This window comes from Mesoplodon mirus, assembly GCF_964341445.2.
Source record: "Mesoplodon mirus genome assembly, chromosome: 9".
Lineage (NCBI taxonomy): Eukaryota > Metazoa > Chordata > Mammalia > Artiodactyla > Ziphiidae > Mesoplodon > Mesoplodon mirus.
In genome coordinates, this window is record NC_138985.1 from 28,798,204 (window position 1) to 28,820,241 (window position 22,038).

Consider the following 22,038-nt stretch of genomic DNA (forward strand, 5'->3'; position numbering starts at 1 on the left):
CCTTATGTCTGTCCCTTTTCTGCTGTCTTGAAACTGCTGCTGTTCCTTTGTTCCTTAAAATACCACCTCTACAGGACTGGATATACAGTGCATTTGATCAAGGGTTCAAGACAGCAGAGCACAGCAGACAACTGAAATGGAATTTTAGACATCCTGGCTTCTAGAAATCCATTGCCCACCTGTCTGCTGGGCATGTCTTACTGCCTTCTTTCTTGCCATACTTCAGCCTTCTCATAATCTGTGTGCACGTTCACCTTCCTGCTCACCTTTCTTCCCCTTTCCTCTGCTTTCTGCTGGTTCTCACCGCCAAAGTTGTAGCTACTAAATTGCAGAGCAGTTTAGCCATCTCTTTGACTTGTTTAATCTCTTATAGTTGGGGATTTTCCAGTTATTGTCCTAATTTCTAGTTTAATTCCATTGTGGTCTCAGAGCAGACACTGTATGATTTCTGTTCTTTTAAACTTGTTGGGGTGTATTTTATGGCCCAGAATGTGGTCTGTCTTGGTGAATGTTCCACATGTGCTTGAGAAGAATGCATATTCTGCTGCTTCAGGGTAAAGTAGACTATAGATGTCAGTTATGTCCAGTTGACTGATGGTGTTGAGTTCCAACTATGTCCTTCCTGATTTTTCTGCCTGTTCAACCTGTCCCTTTCTGATAGAGGGGTGTTGGAGTGTCCAACTGTGATTTTGGATTCACCTGTTTTTCCTCTCAGTTCTATCAGATTTTGCCTCATGTAGTTTGGTGCCCTGTTGTTAAGTGCACAAATGTTAAGGATTATTATGTCTTCTTGGACCCCATTATTATTATGTAATGCCCTTCTTGCAACTAACATAGCTATTCCTGTTTTCTTTTGCTTATAGTGTTACCATGGTATATTTGTCTCCATCCATTTACTTTTTTTTTTAAATTTATTTCTTTATTTTTTGGCTGCGTTGGGCCTTTGTTCCTGCGTGTGGGCTTTCTCTAGTTGCGGCGAGTGGGGGCTACTCTTCGTTGTGGTGCACGGGCTTCTCATTGCAGTGGCTTCTCTTATTGCGGAGCATGGGCTCTAAGTGTGTGGGCTTCAGTAGTTGTGGCACACGGGCTCAGTAGTTGTGGCTTGTGGGCTCTAGAGCGCAGGCTCAGTAGCTGTGGCACACGGGCTTAGTTGCTCCGCGGCATGTGGGATCTTCCCGGACCAGGGCTCGAACCCGTGTCCCCTGCATTGGCAGGTGGATTCTTAACCACTGCGCCACCAGGGAAGTCCCATGCATTTACTTTTAATCTATATGTGTCTTTATATCTAAAGTGGACTTCTTGTAGACAATATATAGTTAAGTCTTGTTTTTTAATCCACTCTGACAATCTTTATCTTTTAACTGAGTTTGTTGCCAGTAGACCTATCTTGCAAGAAATGTTCAAAGGATTTCTTTAGAGAGGAAGAAAAATGATACAGGTCAGAAACTCAGGTCTAGCTAAAGAAAGGAAGAAGCATTAAGTGAAGGTAAAATAAAAACTTTATGTTTCTTATTCTTAATTGATCTAAATAACAATAAAGGGGCTTCCCTGGTGGCGCAGTGGTTGAGAATCTGCCTGCTAATTCAGGGGACACGAGTTCAAGCCCTGGTCTGGGAAGATCCCACATGCCAAGGAGCAACTAGGCCCGTGAGCCACAACTACTGAGCCTGCGCGTCTGTAGCCTGTGCTCCGCAACGAGAGGCTGCAGTCGTGAAGAGGCCCGCGCACCGCGATGAAGAGTGGCCCCCGCTTGCCACAACTAGAGAAAGCCCTCGCACAGAAACGAAGACCCAACACAGCCAAAAATAAAATATAAATAAATAAATAACAATAAAATAATAACAGCAACAAAGTATTCAATTATTTATGCTTATGTATATACTTTATGTATGTATTTATATGCTTATGTATGCTTATACATAAGTGAAATGAGTAACAGCAGTGATACATAGGACAAGAAGGAGTGGGATTATTATGTTATTTTACAGTACTCACACTGTCTGTAAAGTGGTATAGTTATTATTTGAAAGTGGACTTGGATTAGTTGTAAATGTATACTGCAAGCCCTAGAGCAACCAATAAAAAAAGGAAGTATAACCAATATGCTAAGAAAAAAGAGAAAATGGAATCATAGAACATGCTCAAATTAAATCACAAAAGGCAGAAGAAGAGTGGAAGAGAAAAATAGGACCAAAGAACGAAGGCAATGAATAGAAAACAGTAACAAGTATTAATCCACCTACATCAATAATCACCTTGAACGTTAATGGTCTAAATGAGTCAGTTAAAAGATAAAGATTGTCAGAGTGGATTAAAAAACAAGACTTAACTATATGTTGTCTACAAGAAGTCAACAAACTCCCTCAAATTTTTGTTTGTCTGAGAAAGTCTTTATTTCTTCTTCACTCTGGAAGGATAATTTCATAGGGCTCAGAATTCTAGGTTGGTAGTTTTTTTTTCTCTCAACACTTTAAATATTTCACTCCACTCTCCTCTTGCTTGCATGGTTTCTGAGGAGAAGTTGGATGTAATTCTTATCTTTGTTCTTCTGTAGGTAAGGTTGATTCCCTCTGGCTTTTTTTTCTTTTTCTTTGGCTGTGTCACGTGGCATATAGGATTCTAGTTCCCTAATCAAATTTGCGCCCCCTGCAGTGGGAGCACAGAGTCTTCAACACTGGACCACCAGGGAAGTCCCATCTCTCTGTCTTCTTTCAGGATTTTTTTCTTTATCTTTGCTTTTCTGTAATTTGAAAACGATATGCCTAACATCATTTTGCAGGGGTGGGGGGGGTATTTATCCTGTTTGGTGTTCTCTGAACTTCCTGGACCTGTGGTTTGGTGTCTGACATTAATTTGGGGAAATTCTTAGTCATTACTTTTTCAAGTATCTCTTGTGTTCTTTTCTCTCTTCCTTCTCTTTCTGGTGTTCCCGTTACATGTATGTTACACCATTTGTAGTTGTCCCACAGTCCTTGGATATTTGCTTCATTTATTCAGTCTCTGTTCTCTTTGCTCTTCAGTTTGGCGGGGTTACTACTGAGATATCCTCAGTTTCAGAGATTCTTTCCTCAGCCATGTCTAGTCTCCTAATAAGCCCATAAAAGGCATTCTTTGTTTCTGTTACATTGTGTTTGATCCCTAGCATTTCTTCTTCATTCTGTCTTAGAATTTCCGTCTCTCTGCTTACATTGCCCATCTGTTCTTGTGTGTTGTCTGCTTTATCCATTAGACCCTTAGCATAGTAATCGTAGTTGTTTTAGATTCCCAGTCTGGTAATTCCAACACTCCTGTTATGTCGGTCCTGATGCTGCTCTGGCTCTTCAAATTGTGGTTTTTGTCTTTTGCTATGGCTTGTCATTTTTTTCTTGATCACCAGACATGATGTATCATGTAAAAGAAGCTGCTGTAAATGGGCCTTTAGTCATATGGTGGTGAGATATCGGGGGAGGGGAAGCATTCTCCGGTCCTGCAATCAGGTCTCAGTCTTTTAGTGAGCCTGTGCCTCTGGACTGCAAACCACACAAGTATTTCTCAGTTGTTTTTTTTCTTCTTCCCCTCTTAGGTGGGAGAGTATGGCTAGAGTGGGCTAGAGTTGGGTGTTTCCCTTCTCCCAGATGGAATTCTAGAGTAGTCTGGAGTTTTGTACAGTGGACCCTCACACATCACCGGGGTTAGAGATGCTGACCCTCTGTGCAGTTGAAAATCTGCCTGTAACTTACAGTCGGCCCTCCATATACATGGTCCCTCCACATCCACAGTTCTGCATCCACAGATTCAACCAGCCGCAACTGGGTAGTACTGTAATATTTACTTAAAAAAAAAATCCATGTGTACGTGGACCTGCACTGTTCAAATGCATGTTGTTCAAGGGTCAACTGTTTTTCCCTTCCCTGCAGTCAGTTAGGCTCTGATCATTCCCCAGCAAGTTAGGGTCTGGTTAGCTAGTTTCCTGTGAGGGCAGGCCTCATTAGGAAAAACAGCACGCTCTGGTGTATTTCAGAGTGGTGCTTTTTCCCCCACTCCTGCTGGAAGCACAAGGGGAAACATCTCCAGTATTTACTGTGGAAACCTGGTCAAGCTCTTGGAGGTCAATCTCACAAAATTGACAGGGTCTCCCTGTGACTGGGTCCCCCTGGAGTTTTTAGGTCTCCAAGTTGTCCACACTGAGGCCCCAGCGACTCATCCATTACAGTTCAGGCTTTCCTGCTGGTTCTGGCGTCTGGTTCCTGTGGTGGCTTCTCCTCTTGAACCTCTGCTCTGCTAAGTTATTCTCTTCATTAGTGCCTCTGTCTCTCCAGTCTTGGGGGCAGTGGTTTGCCTTGTGTCCTCACCTCTCTTACGGATCCTGGAAGACTTACTTTTAGTTAGTTTTTCAGTCTGTTTAGCTGTTTATTCATTATCAGGATCGAGTAGCAACTTCCAAGCTCCTTCCATGTGCAGTGGGAAACCAGAAGCCCTCACCTCTTTGATCTGCAGTTTCCTTTCAGAACATGCCTCGAAGAAGCCTCATGTCAAATGAGTAAAATGGTCTAGCAAAGTCATTTTTCTCAAAAACAAAGTTCTTTCCCACAGAGGAACTCAACTGTTAATATGTCAGCATTTTCACCCATATCTTGTCCCTTTGTGTCAGTTTTGCAAAGGAATGTTGTCTAAACCAAACTCAGAAGCACTTTCAGTCTGACACCGTGCCAGCCAGGTTTTGTACACATTTGTGTGTATTGTTAATTACTAAAATAGAAAAAGTAACTTGGCTTCTTACAGATAATGAAGCTGTTTCTTAACCTCATGGCTCTTTTAAAGCTAATAGAAACGTATGTTCCTGGTTATTTTCTGGAATGTAGTAATTTAGTTAATCTTAGGAATGCTGTAAATACTCAGCCTCATAAGGAGATTGCTTGTTTCCTTTTCTGGGTGAAAGAAGAAACAAATATTTGATCAGGTGTGTGTGTTTTGGCTGTTACAGTACAGATTTCTCTAAAGACTGTCTTTCTGCTTTTTGTATATGAGACTATCAACAATTAAAACTAAAAGGGTAAACTTGTAACCCAGAAGGTACTAACTGGGCTAAATTGCCTGTTGTCAGTTGGGCATTGTGGCCTCTCCTTCCCACACTCTCCCTGACTCAAGGAAGACAAGCCTGGAACTGCATTGCCCACTGGTCCATTTCATGTGTGAAGTTGGCCAGTTAGAAGCAGTCTTGGGAGATTTGGAAGGCTGAAGAAAGAGAGACTGTTATTGAGAGAGCACAGTTGCTTCTTCCCAGCTGCAGGCTGAAAAAGGCTGCAGATGCTTTCCCCGAGGTCTTGGCATCCAGGCAAGCTCTTGAGAATCACTTGCTTCAGTACAGCAGGAAGATGGTCAGTGATGGCTTCTCTGGCTTTAGCTCCCCAGTGGTGGCAATGATCATGTAACCCAGGGGTCCCCAACCCCGGGGCCGCAGACCAGTACTGGTCCACGGCCTGTTAGGAATCGGGCAGCACAGCAGGAGGTGAGTGGCGGGCGGACGAGTGAGTGAAGCTTCATCTGCTGCTCCCCATCGCTCCCCCATCACTCCCCATCGCTCCCCCATCACTCCCCATCACTCCCTCATCACTCCCTCATCACTCCCCATCGCTCCCCATCGCTCCCCATCGCTTCCCCATCACTCCCCCATCACTCCCCATCGCTCCCCATCACTCCCTCATCACTCCCCCATCACTCCCCATTGCTCCCCATCGCTCCCCATCGCTCCCCATCACTCCCTCATCACTCCCTCATCGCTCCCCATCACTACCCATTCACTCCCCATCACTCCCGATCACTCCCCATCGCTCCGCATCACTCCCTCATCACTCCTCATCACTCCCCATCACTCCCCATCACTCCCTCATCGCTCCCCCATCACTCCCCATCGCTCCCCATCGCTCCCCATCGCTTCCCCATCGCTCCCCATCACTCCCCATCGCTCCCCATCACTTGCATTACTGCCTGAACCATTCCCACCCACCGTCCGTGGAAAAATTGTCTTCCCTGAAACCGGTCCCTGGTGCCAAAAAGGTTGGGGACCGCTGATATAAGCCTCTAATTCCCCGTGTTAAAACTCTGTGCTTAGAACACATTGAATGGTTTCTCTTTTCCAGACTGAATCCTGACTGGTACCTTGAGGGGTTTATGAGTAAGTTGTGGAACAACAGTAGTACAAAGTCTGGGAGAGAGGAGGTGGAAGTAACTGCTGGAAGGTTCTCATGTGTGAAATGGTACGATGTTACCTTAAGGCAGGCTGTGCTATGTAAAATATGTATCATATAAAGGCCTTAATAAACCACTAAAATCGTTACAGCTACTAGCCACTGGGTGAGATTAAATGGAATCATTAGAAATACTTTATTCATCTGAAAAGAAGTCAGAAGAAGAGGGAAAGAAGCACAGATTGGACAGATATAAGACAACAAGACAGTAGATTGGAACCCAACCATATCCGTAATCATAGGGTAAATTGTTTAAACACTTCACTGAAAGGGAGAGATTGTTAGACTGAATAAAAAGTGAGACCTGACAATATGCTGCCTACAGGAAACTCACTTTAGATATGAAAGCACACATTGGTTAAAAGTGAGGGGTTGGAAAAAAATGTACTATGCTAACACAAATCAGCAGAAACTGGGAATAGATTGATGATATCAGACAAAATAAATTTCAGGGCAAAAAATACTACCAGGAATAAAAATGGTCATTTCAGAATGATAAAGTGGTTAATTCATCAAGACACCATAACCACCCTAAAAATTTATATTCCTGATAGTAGAGCTTTGAAATACATCAGTCAGAAAGTGATAGAACGGTAAAGAGAAATACACAAATCTACAATTATATTCAGAGATTCTAGTACCTATTAATGATTGATAGAACAAGTAGACAGAAAATCAGTAAGTATATAGAAGACTTGAATAACATTATCTACCAACTTGATCTAACAGGCCTATGGAACAGTCCAGCCAGCAACAGTAGAATACACATTCTTTTTAAGTGTGCTCAAAACATTTACCAAGATAGACCATATTCTGGATCATAAAACATGTTTTTAAAAATTTAAGGGTTCAAATCATTTAAAGGATGTTCTCTGACTCATATTTCTCTGGAATTAAATGAGAAACCTGTAGTAGAAAAATATCTGGAAAATCCCTAAATATCTGGAACTAAATAACATACTTCTAAATAATCCATTGACCAAAGAGTTAATCACAAGGGAAATTAGACAGTATCGTTAACTGAATGAAAATGAAATCATGACATTTCCCAGTTTGTGGGGTGCAGCTAAAGCACTGCCATCACAGGGAAATTTATAGCACTAAATGTCTGTTTTTGAAAAGAAGAAAGTTTTTGAATGAATAACTTAAATTCCCAACCTCAGAGTTTTTTTAAAAAGAGCATATTAAACCCAAAATAAGCAGAAAATTTGAAGTAATAAGGATAAGAGCAGAAATCAATGCAATAAGGAAACAATCAATCAAGAAAATCGGTGAAACCTAAAGATAGTCTTTGGGGGTTTTTTTGAGATCATTAGAATTGATAAAACTCTAGCCAGGCTACTCAGGAAAAAGAGAGAGAAGACACAAATTACCAATATCAGAAAGGAGAGAGAGGACATTACTGCAGATTCTACAGAGGGTTAAAGAATAGTAAGAGAATACTGTGAATACCTTTATGGCTAGGAAAGAGTAATTTAGATGAAATGGGCATATTCCTTGAAAGACTCAGACTTCCTAAGCACTTTGAAAAAGAAGTGGCAACCTGAATGTATATATATTCCAACTATACCTATTCAATAAATAGTCTCTGTCATTCAAACCTTTCCACAGAGAGGAATTCTGGATTGAAGAAGCAGGCTGCTATGATGTGACCTGCTTATATAGAGAGGCATTTGTCAGGAACTTCAGGTGGCTTCTAAGAGCTCTCCATCCCACAACCATAGGAACTGAATTCTGCTGACAACCACATGAGCTTGGAAGAGAACCCTGGGCTCTGGATGGGAACGTAACCTGCCAGCTCCTGACTGCAGCCTAGTAAGACCCTGGGCAGAGGACTCCGTTAAGCCACATTCAGATTCCAGACCCTCAGAAACTGTGAGATAATAAATTTGACAAAGGATCAGAATGCTCTGCTTGAGCAGACGCCTTCCTGATCATTTGCCACCGAAAGATGATCAGAAAACAAAATGAGTGTCATATGGTTTATCATTTGTGTATTTTTCGTGAACTCATCCGAGTACTCCAAACCCAGTGCCAACAGAGAAAGCCAGGAAACGCCAGCATCCAGCAGCAATTCTAGTCCAAATGATTCAAGATCAGCCACCCCATCATCCAGTCAAGAAATCGTGTCTAGAGCTGCCAGTTCTTCCTCAGAAAGACTGAGACAACACACGCTTCCACAAGCACAGATGGATTCCCATATAGTTATCTGTTTCCACACGTAATACAAAGAAACGTAGACAACCAGTTTCTCGGGCAGGCTGTTCCAGTTAGATTGCCAGTGTATCTTGCTTTTAGTCCACTGCAGATACTATGGTGGCAAACATTTGTATGCTCATTAGTAATATGTGATATTCTGTACAGTGTCAAGCTGCCGTTTCAGCCCAGGCCACATCAAAAGCCAACCCAGCCCAAACTACTGCTTCACAGCCTCTACATTGGCACATGTTCCTGGAGAAGAATCGCCACCGGCTCCAAACTCAGTGGTCCAAGAAAGCTAACCCATGAATGAGAATGCTAAACAAAGAAGATGTCACTTTGAGGCTGGCTGGATTGGATGTACATGTCCTCACAAGCTGCAGTTCTCTTTAGCATTGTGTATTTCTTTTCTTCCTTTAGTCAATTTACATGGTAATGGAAGCCATGCTGCTGCTTGATGTACAGCAAGTTGGATGATTTCCTGTTAGGCATGAGGAGGTCAGCCGCAGGCTGCCTAAAATAGTGCCAAGTTAAGGGTGATGGGAAACAAGTAAACAATCTAAAACTTGAAGATGTGGGTCATTTTATGGATGATGGGCTTAGCGATGAGGGTGGGAGTGGGGAAGGTGCAGGTGAAGGAGCCAGTGCAACTCAAAGACCTGGATTAATGGTTTCAGCTTGATCTTATCACCACCTTCTTTACTTCACTAATGCCAGAGGGCCGCCCCCTGTCAAGAGTTAGGCTTGAAAAACCATGCCAGCTGGAAAGGAGGGTTTGACTTCAGGAAAATGTTTAAACACTAGTGTAATTTAAAAGTATATATGAGTATAAAACCTTTTTATTATTGTGAGATTTTTTTCCTTTAAGCTCATACGTATGAATATTGTAAGCACAAATGGATTACTAATTGTATGATTTTTTTAAAAAAAGAGTAACAGGGCCTCCCTGGTGGCGCAGTGGTTGAGAGTCCGCCTGCCGATGCAGGGGATACGGGTTCGTGCCCCGGTCTGGGAGGATCCCATATGCCGCGGAGCGGCTGGGCCCGTGGGCCATGGCCGCTGGGCCTGCGCGTCCGGAGCCTGTGCTCCGCGGCGGGAGAGGCCACAGCAGTGAGAGGCCCGCATACCGCAAAAAAAAAAAAAAAAAAAAAAGAGTAACAGAACATAGTGTTACAATATTGGTCTTCCAGATTTTATTCATTTCAATTATGTATATTATCCCAAGACAAACATATTTGTGGTCTTATTTGTTTAAAGAGCTGCTTCATATATAAATTTCTATAGTTGTAGGTTGACCATTCAGTGTGTAATTTAATATATTATCTATTTTCTGTGAATTATTCTGAAAGTTTCAAATGAATGATCTCACAGTGTTTAGTAAAGAATGTTATTTACCTAAAATGTGCTAGTAGCAACTGGCCCAGCCCTAAAGCCAAGAAACTTATCAGTAATCTTAATTTTACTGGATAAAGGAAACCTATTTTAAGGGCATGTATTCCATCAGTTGGAATTCATACCATAAAGAAAAAGCAGTTCTTTAGTAGAATTAACAGTGATATAAAATGTTTTATACAGGCAGTATAAAAGGGAATACTTTTATAGAATCAGAAATATTAGAAATAATTTGGCATTAGAAGAAAAGAGAACTACAGACCAGTAACTCTCATGAACACAGATGCAAACTTTTTTTTTTTTTTTTGCGGTACACGGGTCTCTCACTGCTGTGGCCTCTCCTGTTGCGGAGCACAGGCTCCAGACGCACAGGCTCAGCGGCCATGGCCCACGGGCCCCGCTGCTCCATGGCATGTGGGATCTTCCCGGACTGGGGCATGAACCCATGTCCCCTGCATCGGCAGGCGGACTCTCAACCACTGCGCCACCAGGGAAGCCCCAGATGCAAACATTTTTAATAAGATTTTAGCAAATAGAATCAACAATATATATAAAGGATAATACATTATGACCAAGTGAGGGTTATCCTGGGAATGAAAGGTGTCACTATATCAACAGAGTTGAAGAAGAAAAAAATCACAAAATCATCTCAATAGACATAGAAAAGGCACTTGACAAAATTAGACCATTTATGGATTTAAAAATGTAAGCAAAATATGAATAAAAGGAAATATCCACATCCTGATAAAGGGTATCTACAAAAAATTCTACAGCTAAGATAATTCTTCTTGGTGAAAAGACCAAATGCTGTCCTCTAAGATTAAAACGTGAGCAAGAATGTCTGCTCTTGCTACTCTATTCAAAATCATACTGGAGTCCCACCCAGTGCAATCAGGCAAGAAAAATGAATAAAACACATACAGATTGGAAAGGAAGAAGTAAAACCGACTCTGTTCACATCTGACTCTGTGGTCTATGTGGAAATCTAATGGAATCTACAAAAAAGCTGCTAGAAGTAATAAGTGAGTTCAGCAAGGTTACAAGATGCCAAGTCAGTATACAGAAATCAACTGTATGTCTATATACTCACAATGAACAATTGGAAATGGAAGGTTAAAAAAATACTATTTATATAATAGCACTAAAAATCATTAAAAAAACAAGTATAAATCTAACAAAATATGTGCTAAATCCATATACTGAAAATGACAGAATGAAAGAAATCAGAGACCTAAATAAATGGGGATATGTACCACGTTTATGGATTAGAAGATTCATTATTGTGAAAACGTTGGGTTTTTGCTCAAACTGATCCATATATTCAACATAATCCCATTCAGAATCCTGGCAGGAATTTTTATTTTATTTCATTTTATTTTATTTATTTAATAATTGACAAGCTGAGTCTAAAATTTATATGTAAAGGCAGGAGAACTATAATTTTGGAAAAGAAAAAGTTGGTGGATTCACAGTAATGGACTCCATACTTACCATAAAACTATAGTGGTCAAGACAGTTTCCTTTTGTACAAAGGTACAAAGGCATTTCAATAGAAAAAGGATGGTATTTCTCATTAAATCATATTGGAACAGTTGGATATCATATGCAAAAAAAAAAATGAACCTTGATGGCTTCCAGAGAAGAAGGCACATGAGCTGGGTTTAAAGTCCTGGTACATTTAAATACAGGGCTGGCATAGCCCTGCCTAGTTGTAGATAGTTGATACAGCCTGTGGAATGAATACATATACTAGAAGCTGCCTCTCTGCTCTAAAAAAATTTCTTAAAGAAACTGATTCTTACCTTACTCCATGTGGAAAATTAATTCAGAACATAAACTATAAAAGTAACTAAGGACTTCCTTGGTGGCGCAGTGGTTAAGAATCCGCCTGCCAATGCAGGGGACATGGGTTCAACCCCTGGTCTGGGAAGATCCCACATGCTGCGGAGCAACAAAGCCCATGTGCCACAACTACTGAGCCTGCGCTCTAGAGCCCACGAGCCACAGCTACCAAAGCCCGCGTGCCCTAGAGCCCACATACCGTAACTACTGAGCCCTTGCACCGCAACTACTGAAGCCTGCATACTCTAAAGCCTGCATGCCACAACTGCTGAACCCACGTGCTGCAACTACTGAAGCCCACGTGCCTAGAGCCCGTGCTCTGCAACAAGAGAAGCCACCACAGTGAGAAGCCCACGCACCGCAACGAAGAGTAGCCCCCGCTCGCCGCAACTAGAGAAAACCCGTGTGCAGCAATGAAAACCCAACAAGACCAAAAAAAAAAAAAAAAAAGATAACTAAAACTAAAGTAAGCTAAAACTGTGACTCTTAAACTATAAAATGTCTAAAACATAGAAGAAAATGTTTGTGACATTGGAGTAGCCAGAAGAATGATCCATTAAAAAATTTTTTTGATAAGTTGACTTCATCAAAATTAAGAACTTTAGCTCCTAAAAAGTCACTCTTAAGAAAATGAAAAGACAAACTACAGACTAGGAAAAGTTGTTTGCAAATTACGTATCTGACAAATGAATTGTATCAAAAATATATAAAGAACTCAAAACTCAACAATAAGAAAATAAACAACCCAATTCAAAGTGGCAGAAGATTTGAACAGATACTTTACCAGCAAAGATTTATAGACGGCAAATAAGCACACGAAACAGTGCTCAACATCACTAGTCATTAGGGAAATGCAAATAGAAACCTCAGTGAAAGACCACAACACACTTGTTATAATTAATGGCTAAAACAAAAAGAGGAGAAAACCTGATAATACCAGGTGCTGGTGAGAATGCTGAACAGCTGGACCTCTCAGACATCAGTGGCAAGAATGCAAAACAGTATAGGTGTAAAGGTACACTTTGGAAAAACTCAGTTTGGCAGTTTCTCATAAAGTTAAGCCTACACTTGCCATATGACACAGCAAACTCATACCCAGGCATTTACCCAAGTTTGAGAACTGTGCTGACACAAAAAGTAGGACATGACTATCTATAGCAGCTTTATTCATAGTTGAATTATGAATTCATTTGAACTGGAAGCATCAGAAATGTTCTTCAACTGCGAAATGGATAAACAAGCCATTATGACTAGTACTTAGTAATAAAAAGAAAGAAATGATTGATACATGCAACAACATAGGTGAAAAATGCATTGTGCTAGGCAGAAGATAGACTCAAAAGACTACATATCGTATGATTTCATTTATATGACATTCTAGAAAAGGCAAAACTATTGGGATGGTAAACAAATCAGTGGTTGCCTGGGGTTGGGTAGGGGTTGGCTACAAAGGGGCACAGGTAATTTGGGAGGGGGTGATGGAACTGTTCTGTATCCCTTTTTTTTATTATTTTTATTTATTTTATTTTTTATTTTTATATTTTTGTGGTACGCAGGCCTCTCACTGTTGTGGCCTCTCCCATTGCGGAGCACAGGCTCCGGACGCGCAGGCTCAGCGGCCATGGCTCAAGGGCCTAGCCGCTCCGCGGCATGTGGGATCCTCCCAGACCAGGGCACGAACCCGTGTCCCCTGCATTGGCAGACGGACTCAACTACTGTGCCACCAGGGAAGCCCCCCCCTTTTTTTTTTAATTGGAGTATAGTTGATTTACAATGTTGTTTTAGTTTCAGGTGTACAGCAAAGTGAATCAGTTATACATATGCATGTATCCACTCTTTTTTTTATTTAGACTCTTTTCCCATATAGGCCATTATAGAGTATTGAGTAGAGTTCCCTGTGCTATACAGCAGGTTCTTATTAGTTATCTATCTTATATATAGTAGTGTGTATATGTCAATCCCAGTCTCCCAGTTTATCCTTCCCCACCCTTATCCCCTGGTAACCATAAATCTTTTTTCTACGTCTGTGACCCTACTTCTGTTTTGTAAATAAGTTCATTTGTTCTATATCTTGACTATGGTAGGTATGTGAGTTTATGTTGGTCAAAGCTCATGGAACTGTACACTAAAATGGGTGGGTTTTATTATATGCAAAAAAAAAAAAATCTAACTGATAGTATCAGGAAAAGCTTCATAGAGTGTAAGATGCCCAAGTCTTAAAAGCTTTCAAGGTGTGGACATCCACCCTGTGGACAGTGGGGAGAAGCTCGTTCCAGGCAAGGGGAACAGGATTTGCAAAGACTTAGAGGGAGCAAACAGTCGTGTGTGTTCTGCGTACTTTGAAATTGTTTGGAAGGTCAGAAGCCTAAAGTTACACAGTGGGGGAGTTGACCAGAAGGCATTGCTGGAGAAGCAGGCTGGAGCTGAGTTGTGAAAGGCCTTATGTGTTTGGTAAAGAACGTGGACTTGGATTTTTTTTTTTTCCCTTTAGTTGGTGTCCTACAAACTGTCTTACAGTTTGGGCTGCTGTAATAAAGCACCACAGAAATTTCTCTCTCGCAGTTCGGGGTCTGGAAGCCTGAGATCAGGCTGAGATCTGGCAGGAGGGGTACCCTTCTGGGCTGCAGACTACCGACTCCTCATCCTGTCCTCACGTGAGCGGAGAGCAGGGAGAGGAGGAGGCATGCTCTCTCGTGACTCTTAGAAGGGCACCAACCCCATTCATGCAGGCTCCACCCTCATGACTTCATCTCATCCTAATTACCTCCCAAAAGCCCTATCTCCTACTACCATTATATTGGGGGACAGGGTTCCCACTTCTGGGGGGGACATAATCATTCAGTCTGTAACAGCTGGGAAAATGAAGGGCTTTAATCAGGGGAGGGGACTTAGTTTTCATCTGAAGCATCTCCTCTGGCAGGCCTGGGGACCACACATGGGAAGGGTGAGACCAGGTGGTGATTTGTCACGTCGTCAGGCAGGAGGCAAACAAGTCCTGGGCCAAGACTAGAGCAGTGGACGCAGGAAGAGGGGTGGACTCATTGGGAAATGGTGACACCCAGATGACAAAGGTGAAAGAGAGGGGCTAGATGCTAGCGGCTAGGGAGACATTGGAGTTTCTATGCTTGGAGACATCCAAGAAGAACTGGGTTTGAGGGATGTGTAGAGATCATTTTTATCAGTTTGGATTATAGTGAGTTGCTGTATAACTTGAAAACATTGACTTGATTTTTCATTGTAATACTATACGCATCCAGCTTCCAGCAGTGTACCTGAATAATGAGTAAGCTGCCACAGTAGGGTGGGAGTGACATGGATTGGAACCCAGAAAGCCATGGTGAGGAGTCTGAGTAAGGTGACTGTGGCCGGTACCCATGGACCCTGTCTGCCCACATCTCACTGAGCAGCTGTGGCCTCTGAATGACTCCCTGCTGTATCAGATTCGCACGTCCACAGGAGGAGGTATTTGGGGAGGACAGCGGTGCCAGGCTAGGACTGGGTATGGCTTAAAGAGGAAGATCTCTCATCCTGGGGGAGGTGGCAGTAGAAGTGGAGAGGCTTTTCCATGGACGACACAGGTCAGAGCACCCACAGAAATGTTCTGGGGGGAACTGACTTCTCTCCGAGCCCACGTTTCAGGGAGTGTCTCATCCCCCCCTTACCTGCTGCGGCTTCCTGTGTGTTCTGGGTTGGCTCCTTGCTTGCTTGTCTGGACCCTGACTGGTCCTGCCCACATGTCTTTGTTTTGCTGCACCTTGCTAGACGCCTGGACTGTTTTTTTGTTGTTGTTTTTTTTGTTTTGTTTTGTTTTTTTGCAATACACGGGCCTCTCACTGTTGTGGCCTCTCCCGTTGCGGAGCACAGGCTCCGGACGCACAGGCTCAGCAGCCATGGCTCACGGGCCCAGCCGCTCCACGGCATGTGGGATCCTCCCGGACCGGGGCACGAACCCGTGTCCCTTGCATCGGCAGGCGGACTCTCAACCACTGCGCCACCAGGGAAGCCCTGGACTGTTTTTAAACTCCATGATCCCTTGTGTTTCAGCCCGAGAGGAAGTTTGGCGTGGTGGTGGTTGGCATCGGCAGAGCTGGCTCCGTGCGGATCCGGGACTTGCGGAATCCACATGCTTCCTCGGCGTACCTGAACCTGATTGGCTTCGTGTCCAGGTGGCTTTGCTTTGTGCCTTGTAATTCACGGGAAGCCCGGTGAGATGGGTTAGGCCTTGGGCCACGCAGCTCCTCCAGACCCAGGAGAGAGCGAGCCAGCTCCAGGGTCGTTCCAGGGAACCATGCAGGGTCAGCCCCACAAGATCACAAGTTTGGACAGGTCTGGGAACTGAAGAGTAACTAGACCTGCAGCTGGGATGTACAGTGAGTCAGCCCAGCGTACCCGAATAATGAGCGTGACCACCCTCAGCTCCTCCGTCGAGGGGACTGCCGTCAGAGGTAGGGAAGATGAGCACAGGGCCTGACGGTTACTGAAGGGGCACAGTGCACACATGTGGGTTGTCCTGAACGAAGGCTTTAGGTGTGATACATCAGTTACCATGTAACTGTCACATCAGTTACCATGACAGCCATCCATGCAGGGCCCTGGGCTTTCCGAGCCTGACCAACTATTTGACGTAGATGTCAATCCATCTGACAGATAAAGAATCTGAGCCACAGAGAGGTTAAGTAATTTGCCTGAGGTCACACAGCTGGAAAAATCTAAGAACTAGATGTCAGCGCAGGTCTATCTGATTCCAAAGCCCATCTTTTAAACACCATGTGTTCTTTTCCCCTTTGATAATTCTGAGCCCCGCTTTTAAGGAGTATCATTTATCTCCTGTAACTCAAAACCGAACTTTTCAGCACGTTTCTTCTTCCCTGCCCCACCCTCAGCTCCTTCCTCCACCCCGACCACTTCCTCACATACACACCATTCACCAAACTAACGCCCTGTAACATCATTTATCAGTGGTCATTGAGAACTAGAGGTAGGCCCTGTGTCGGCAGGGGATGCGGCAGAGAGCAAGTCAGGCAAGTGTCTCCTTTCTAGTCGCTTTAGAGAAATCAACTAAATGTCAATACTTAAACAGAGCGTAAGTAACTATCCTGATGGTCCACGTAGAAGTTCTTTCAAATTTTAATTTATGGGACCTGCTTTCTTCCAATTTGCCTCTCTCGAAACCTGGCCCCTCCTTAAGGATTTAAAGTGGCGGCACTAAGGTGACCCAGAAGTGCTGGGAATCTGCCCTCAGTCAGTCTTCCCCTCCCAGTAAGATTCCAAGGGAGGGCTTCCCTGGTGGCGCAGTGGTTGAGAATCTGCCTGCCAACGCAGGGGACACGGGTTCGAGCCCTGGTCCAGGAAGATCCCACATGCCACAGAGCAACTAAGCCCGTGCACCACAACTACTGAGCCTGCGCTCTAGAGCCACAACTACTGAGCCCGCGAGCCACAACTACTGAGCCCACGCACCTAGAGCCTGTGCTCCGCAACAAGAGAAGCCACTGCAGTGGGAAGCTCGCGCACTGCAACAAAGAGTAGCCCCTGCTTGCCGCAACTAGAGGAAGCCCGCGTGCAGCAACGAAGACCCAACGCAGCCAAATAAATTATTAATTAATTAATTTATTTTAAAAAAAAAAAGATTCTAAGGGAGCAGCACAAACGGGAGGCTTGACATTGCGATTAGCCGGCACCGTTCTCCTGCTGCTCCCGCGCCTGCGGCTGGTATCGTGCACGGCCTGGGCTCCGGGCTGAAATGGGGCCTCCGCCCCCCCTGCAGCCCTGCCCTCGGCAGCTGGCGCCGTGACTGCTGCAGCGGGAATGCCGGACCTACCCAGGTCCCTCGGGAGGACGGCCAGCTCCCCTCCATCCCTGCTTTACCGCAGCCCTGCTGTTACTACACTGTCCCCTTCTCACGTGCCCTGTTCCTCACGACCTACCTGCTAAGTCCTGTCACCTCCCCGGGAAGCCTCTCCTGAAACCCTGAAACTTGGGGTTCCTTGCCTTCCTTGACTCTTCACCTGTGCCCCCGGCACGGCATTCCTCCTGTTACTCTTGTGTTGTTGTTATAGATGTGTACGTGTCTTCCTCCCTCTAGCTGACTGAGCTCACTGGAAGCGGAGGACTCTAGTCCGTTCCCCACATACTCCCTACAGGGAGGGCACACAGGAGACAAGCGGGAAGCACTGGTCAGACCGAGCCATGTAGGTCGGTGGTCCCCACAGGAAGAAACCCGCCGTCATGTCCTTCCGCAGCCACACTTCCCCAGGGGCTCTCTGGCTGCTGCTCGGGTGGGGCTCTGAGCTGGCCCGAGCCTCCCGCCGGCTGCCCCATCTCCTCTGTGGCAGCCGCCGTTGGAGGACTGCTACTCTCCAGCCTCTGCTCTGGGGCGGTGCGCAGACAGCCAGGGCTCCCAGCTCTCCTGAGGCGGAGGTCCTTCTGGATGTGTAGGAGCCGGGAGGCTCAGCTCCTGTCCTGCCTCTGCTGCTGGTTAGCCGTGGAGCCCCTGCCTCTCGGGGCTTTGTCAGCTCGGCTGTAAATGAGGCGGTGACACCCACCTTCCACTTGACCATCACAGGCCATGAAGGAGCTTGAAGTCACACGGCCGTTTGTCCCTTAAAGGTGTTAGTGTCTTGGATTTGGATTAGGTTAGGCAGTCCTGGTGTTTGGCCAAGTGCTTGAAGTTGGCAGTGACCGTGGAGATCGTGTCTCATGAGAGTACAGGAGATCAGTTCTTTTTATCTTAGAGATGAAGTAATGCAAAGACTCCCATGTCATATGGGCTGTTAACGGTGGTGTCAGCACTCAATGCCACGTCCCCGACTTCACCCCAGAGGCTGTGTTTCTCGCTGCGTGCTGAAAAATGCCCTGGAAGTGGGAGGCAGGAAGTTCATTGCTTCATTTGCAAAAGTCAATCACCAGGAAGTAGTTGGGAGATGGGGAGAAGGATGGCTCTCAGCCGATGCTCAGCCTGCTTTGAGCTCCACTTGTCTGTTCCTCTCAAATAGACGAGAGCTGGGGAGCATGGATGGGGTGCCGCAGATGTCTTTGGAAGATGCTCTTGCCAGTCAAGAGGTTGAGGTTGCTTATATCTGCAGTGAGAGCTCCAGCCACGAGGACTACATCAGGTGGGTGTTCAAGTCCTTGCGTTGCACGGTAGTGCGGGACGATAAAAATGCCTGGGCAGGCTGACATCTAGCAAAGGGGTCTTAATTATTGATGGGAAGCACTACATTGGACCCATGACCTTTAAAAATTGTCAAAATGTGAACTCTCACTCTGGGTTATAAATGTATAAGGACATGAAAAATATTGTAGAACTACTATTTATTTAGTACACCATAACTTAAAACATTAGAAACATTAACAAAGTATCTTATTTCTTTGTAAAAAAACTTACTGAGTGTGGTTTGAACAGTGCCTGCCTTTTTCTGGTGGTTTAACTTAGCCACCATCTTTTCTGTGCCTTGGAGAATTGCCATAGTCCTTTCGGTTTCCAACATTTTATCCTTTGCCCTTTCAACAACATGAAATCTGAGAAGGTCTCTAGGAGTTGCTTTAATATGAAGAGTTTTTGCCACGAGATGAGTAAGGAGATTGTGGTGGCATCAGAGTGGGGCGATCGTGTTATTCGTAGAGCAGGAGAAGTGAAATGTTCCCCCGCCCCACCTTTGAATGCAGAGCCTAGAGCCCTCCAAGCATTTGGTAGGACTGAGCCTGGAAGGAGAAGCCCCACTCAGGACCTGGCAGTTGACAATGCAGGGCCAGCCACCCTCAGAATCTCAGCTTCCCTTCTGGGTCCTTACATCAAACTACAGCTGCTTCCACCATGCCGTTCCCCAGAGTCAGCTGCCCCCTGTTTATCAGGCCCACGCTGAGTGTGGACAGAAACACCTTTCCGTGGTTCCCCTTAAACTTCTGTGGCACCAGAGGGTATGTCATTAACAAAGTGATCATGTAATTCCCATGCTTACCAATGTTTGTTTCCTAGAATATCTAGAGAATAAAAGCCAGACTTCTGAGCACAGCACTCTGCATCCTTTACATCAGGCTCCCAGCCACTTGTAGGACCTAGTTTTCCCCCCACTCCCTGTAGCCCACTCCCCTGCCATGCTGAAATGCTGAAATTCACACCACGTCCCAGTGGACAAAGCCCCATAAACACCCAAGCCCCTGCATATGCTGCTCAGAGTGAAACATCCTCATCCCCTGGCACCTGGGAAATGCCTGTTTATACTTCAAGACCCAGTTCAGAGCCTTAGTGAAATATTTCCCGATTGCCTCAGGCAGAACTGGCTGCCGTGGGTTTTTATTTGTAGCTGTCATGTGGTAATAGGCAATTTCCCTGCTAACGTGGCTGTATTTCTCCTCCAGAGTAACTGGTACATAGTAGCTGGTTGAATGCGTGAGTAGACAAATGGGTGAGTGTTCAAATGAACACATGACTAGAAAGCCTTTCTCTTACCGCTTAGTAGAAAATCACGTGAGATGCAGTTCATCCGCCTCATCCTCTGGCCCTGACTCTCACCCGTGTTTCGTCATGACACATTTACATGGAGACTTTTGTGCATTTATAACATTCTGTTCTCTGTCATGCACGGCACTTAAGTTTAACTGAAGTGCATTTTCTCTGTATTTATCCCTTTTTCCCAAAGACAGTTCCTAAACGCTGGCAAGCACGTCCTTGTGGAATATCCCATGACACTGTCTTGGGCAGCAGCTAAGGAACTGTGGGCACTGGCTGAGCAGAAAGGTGACGTATGTTCTATGCATCTAGAGCACAGACCCTCTTCCTAAGAATTCCTGCCTCTAAGATTTCTGTGGTACCATCTTTATGCCTTTAAAACTTAACCCCATGTCAGATATGTTACTGGTCCCATGGGCTCCCACACCGCCACCCCACACCCCATACTGTAGGCACATAAAGGGGGAGTGTGTGGAGGGCCCACAGGGCAGAGGGATGGGTGGGAATTTGCAAACTTTTGTTCAAGACTTAGCTTCTTTTACTCTAATGAAAAGTATGAATTAGCTTCCACCTATGCTAGTGTTATAGATTATATATTATTAATATTTATATATTATTTTATATAATAATATATATAATTATATTTCATTTTGGTTTATTCATGTGATAGTTGTATTGCTAATGAAAAAATGCCCAGATCAGGGTAATTGATTGTCTTATGTGCATAGTTTTAGTTTTCATTGTTTCTCAAGAGGAACACTGTTTATTAAATATTTATTATAAGCCAGGAACTTGTAAACTCTGCTAAACACTTCATATGTTATTTTGCTTAATTCTCTTAGAAATCCTTGGAGGTAGGTATGTATAGGAATGTATGTATAGGAATCCATGGCTCAGAGAAGTTAGAAATTGTGCCAGAAATGGGGCATAACCTTTAAAAATTACAAATCTCTATATTGTATACCTGTGACTTATGTAATATTGTATATCTACTATACTTCAAAAAAAATTTTTTTGTGCCAGGTCACAAAGCTAGTGATATGACCACTAAATGGGAGATGGAGATTTGGTTTCAATCTCTCTGGGCTCTGAAGTCCACATTCATTCCTCTGAGCCATGCCGCCCTCCAGAGATTTTTCTGTTTATATGGTAACTGGACAAGTCCCTCTACGGAGGCAATTAGAACTAACTAGAATGTTTAGGGATTAATGGAGCTAGTTAAATGAAGTTTAAGTCAAAAACACTCTCTGTTTTAACATTTGCTATTTTAAATTTTAACATATGAACAAAGTATGGTGAACAATTATAATGAAAATCACCAAAGAAAGCACCTTGTCCTTATCACCAATGTAGATGGGTCACACTACTGAAACTCTTGATTGCCTTTCTCTAGTACTAGGCCATGCTGCTGGAGGACAGGGCCCACCTTTCCCCTCTGTAACCCCAGCAGCTAAAGCTAAACACTGCCCAGAACTTGATAGGCCTTCAATAGGTAGGTGTTTGTCGAATGAAAAGATGGATGAATGACTACTGAAGTGAGCTAGAGGTTGGGGAGCTCTGGGGCTGTCACCTTTGTATAGTATTTCTCGTGGCACAAACGTCCCTGGACAGAGTACAAGATGCCAAAGATTTCTTGCTAATTGCAAAGGAAAAAATGTCCTTTTACAATGAAGAGTTCTACTGTTCTAACCATCCTAACCAAGTGATTGCTAATATGGGTAAGTATGACATCACAAGCCATCTGGTGGAATGTGCGTAGCATAAATCCTGTAACTGTGATTTGAACCAAACTTCTCACTTCCCAAGAAATACAGGGATGAAGGAACAAATTAAATGACACCAAAAAAGATTAAGTGAACTAGAATGTGGAACACTTTACAAGATAACAAACTAAGTGTCTTCAGGAAGATAATGTCCTGTGCATAG

General features: G+C 44.2%; 1 protein-coding gene across 2 annotated transcripts in view; it reads left to right on the forward strand.

Annotated features, from left to right (window-relative positions):
• Positions 1 to 22,038, forward strand: part of BLVRA (biliverdin reductase A) — a 59,917-nt gene that overhangs the window by 20,831 nt on the left and 17,048 nt on the right. For both annotated transcript variants that reach the window (XM_082631801.1, XM_082631802.1), the window contains 3 exons: positions 15,705 to 15,826; positions 18,656 to 18,775; positions 20,303 to 20,400. In XM_082631801.1, coding sequence (XP_082487927.1) covers positions 15,705 to 15,826; positions 18,656 to 18,775; positions 20,303 to 20,400 — 340 coding nt within the window. The remainder of the gene's footprint in view (positions 1 to 15,704; positions 15,827 to 18,655; positions 18,776 to 20,302; positions 20,401 to 22,038) is intronic.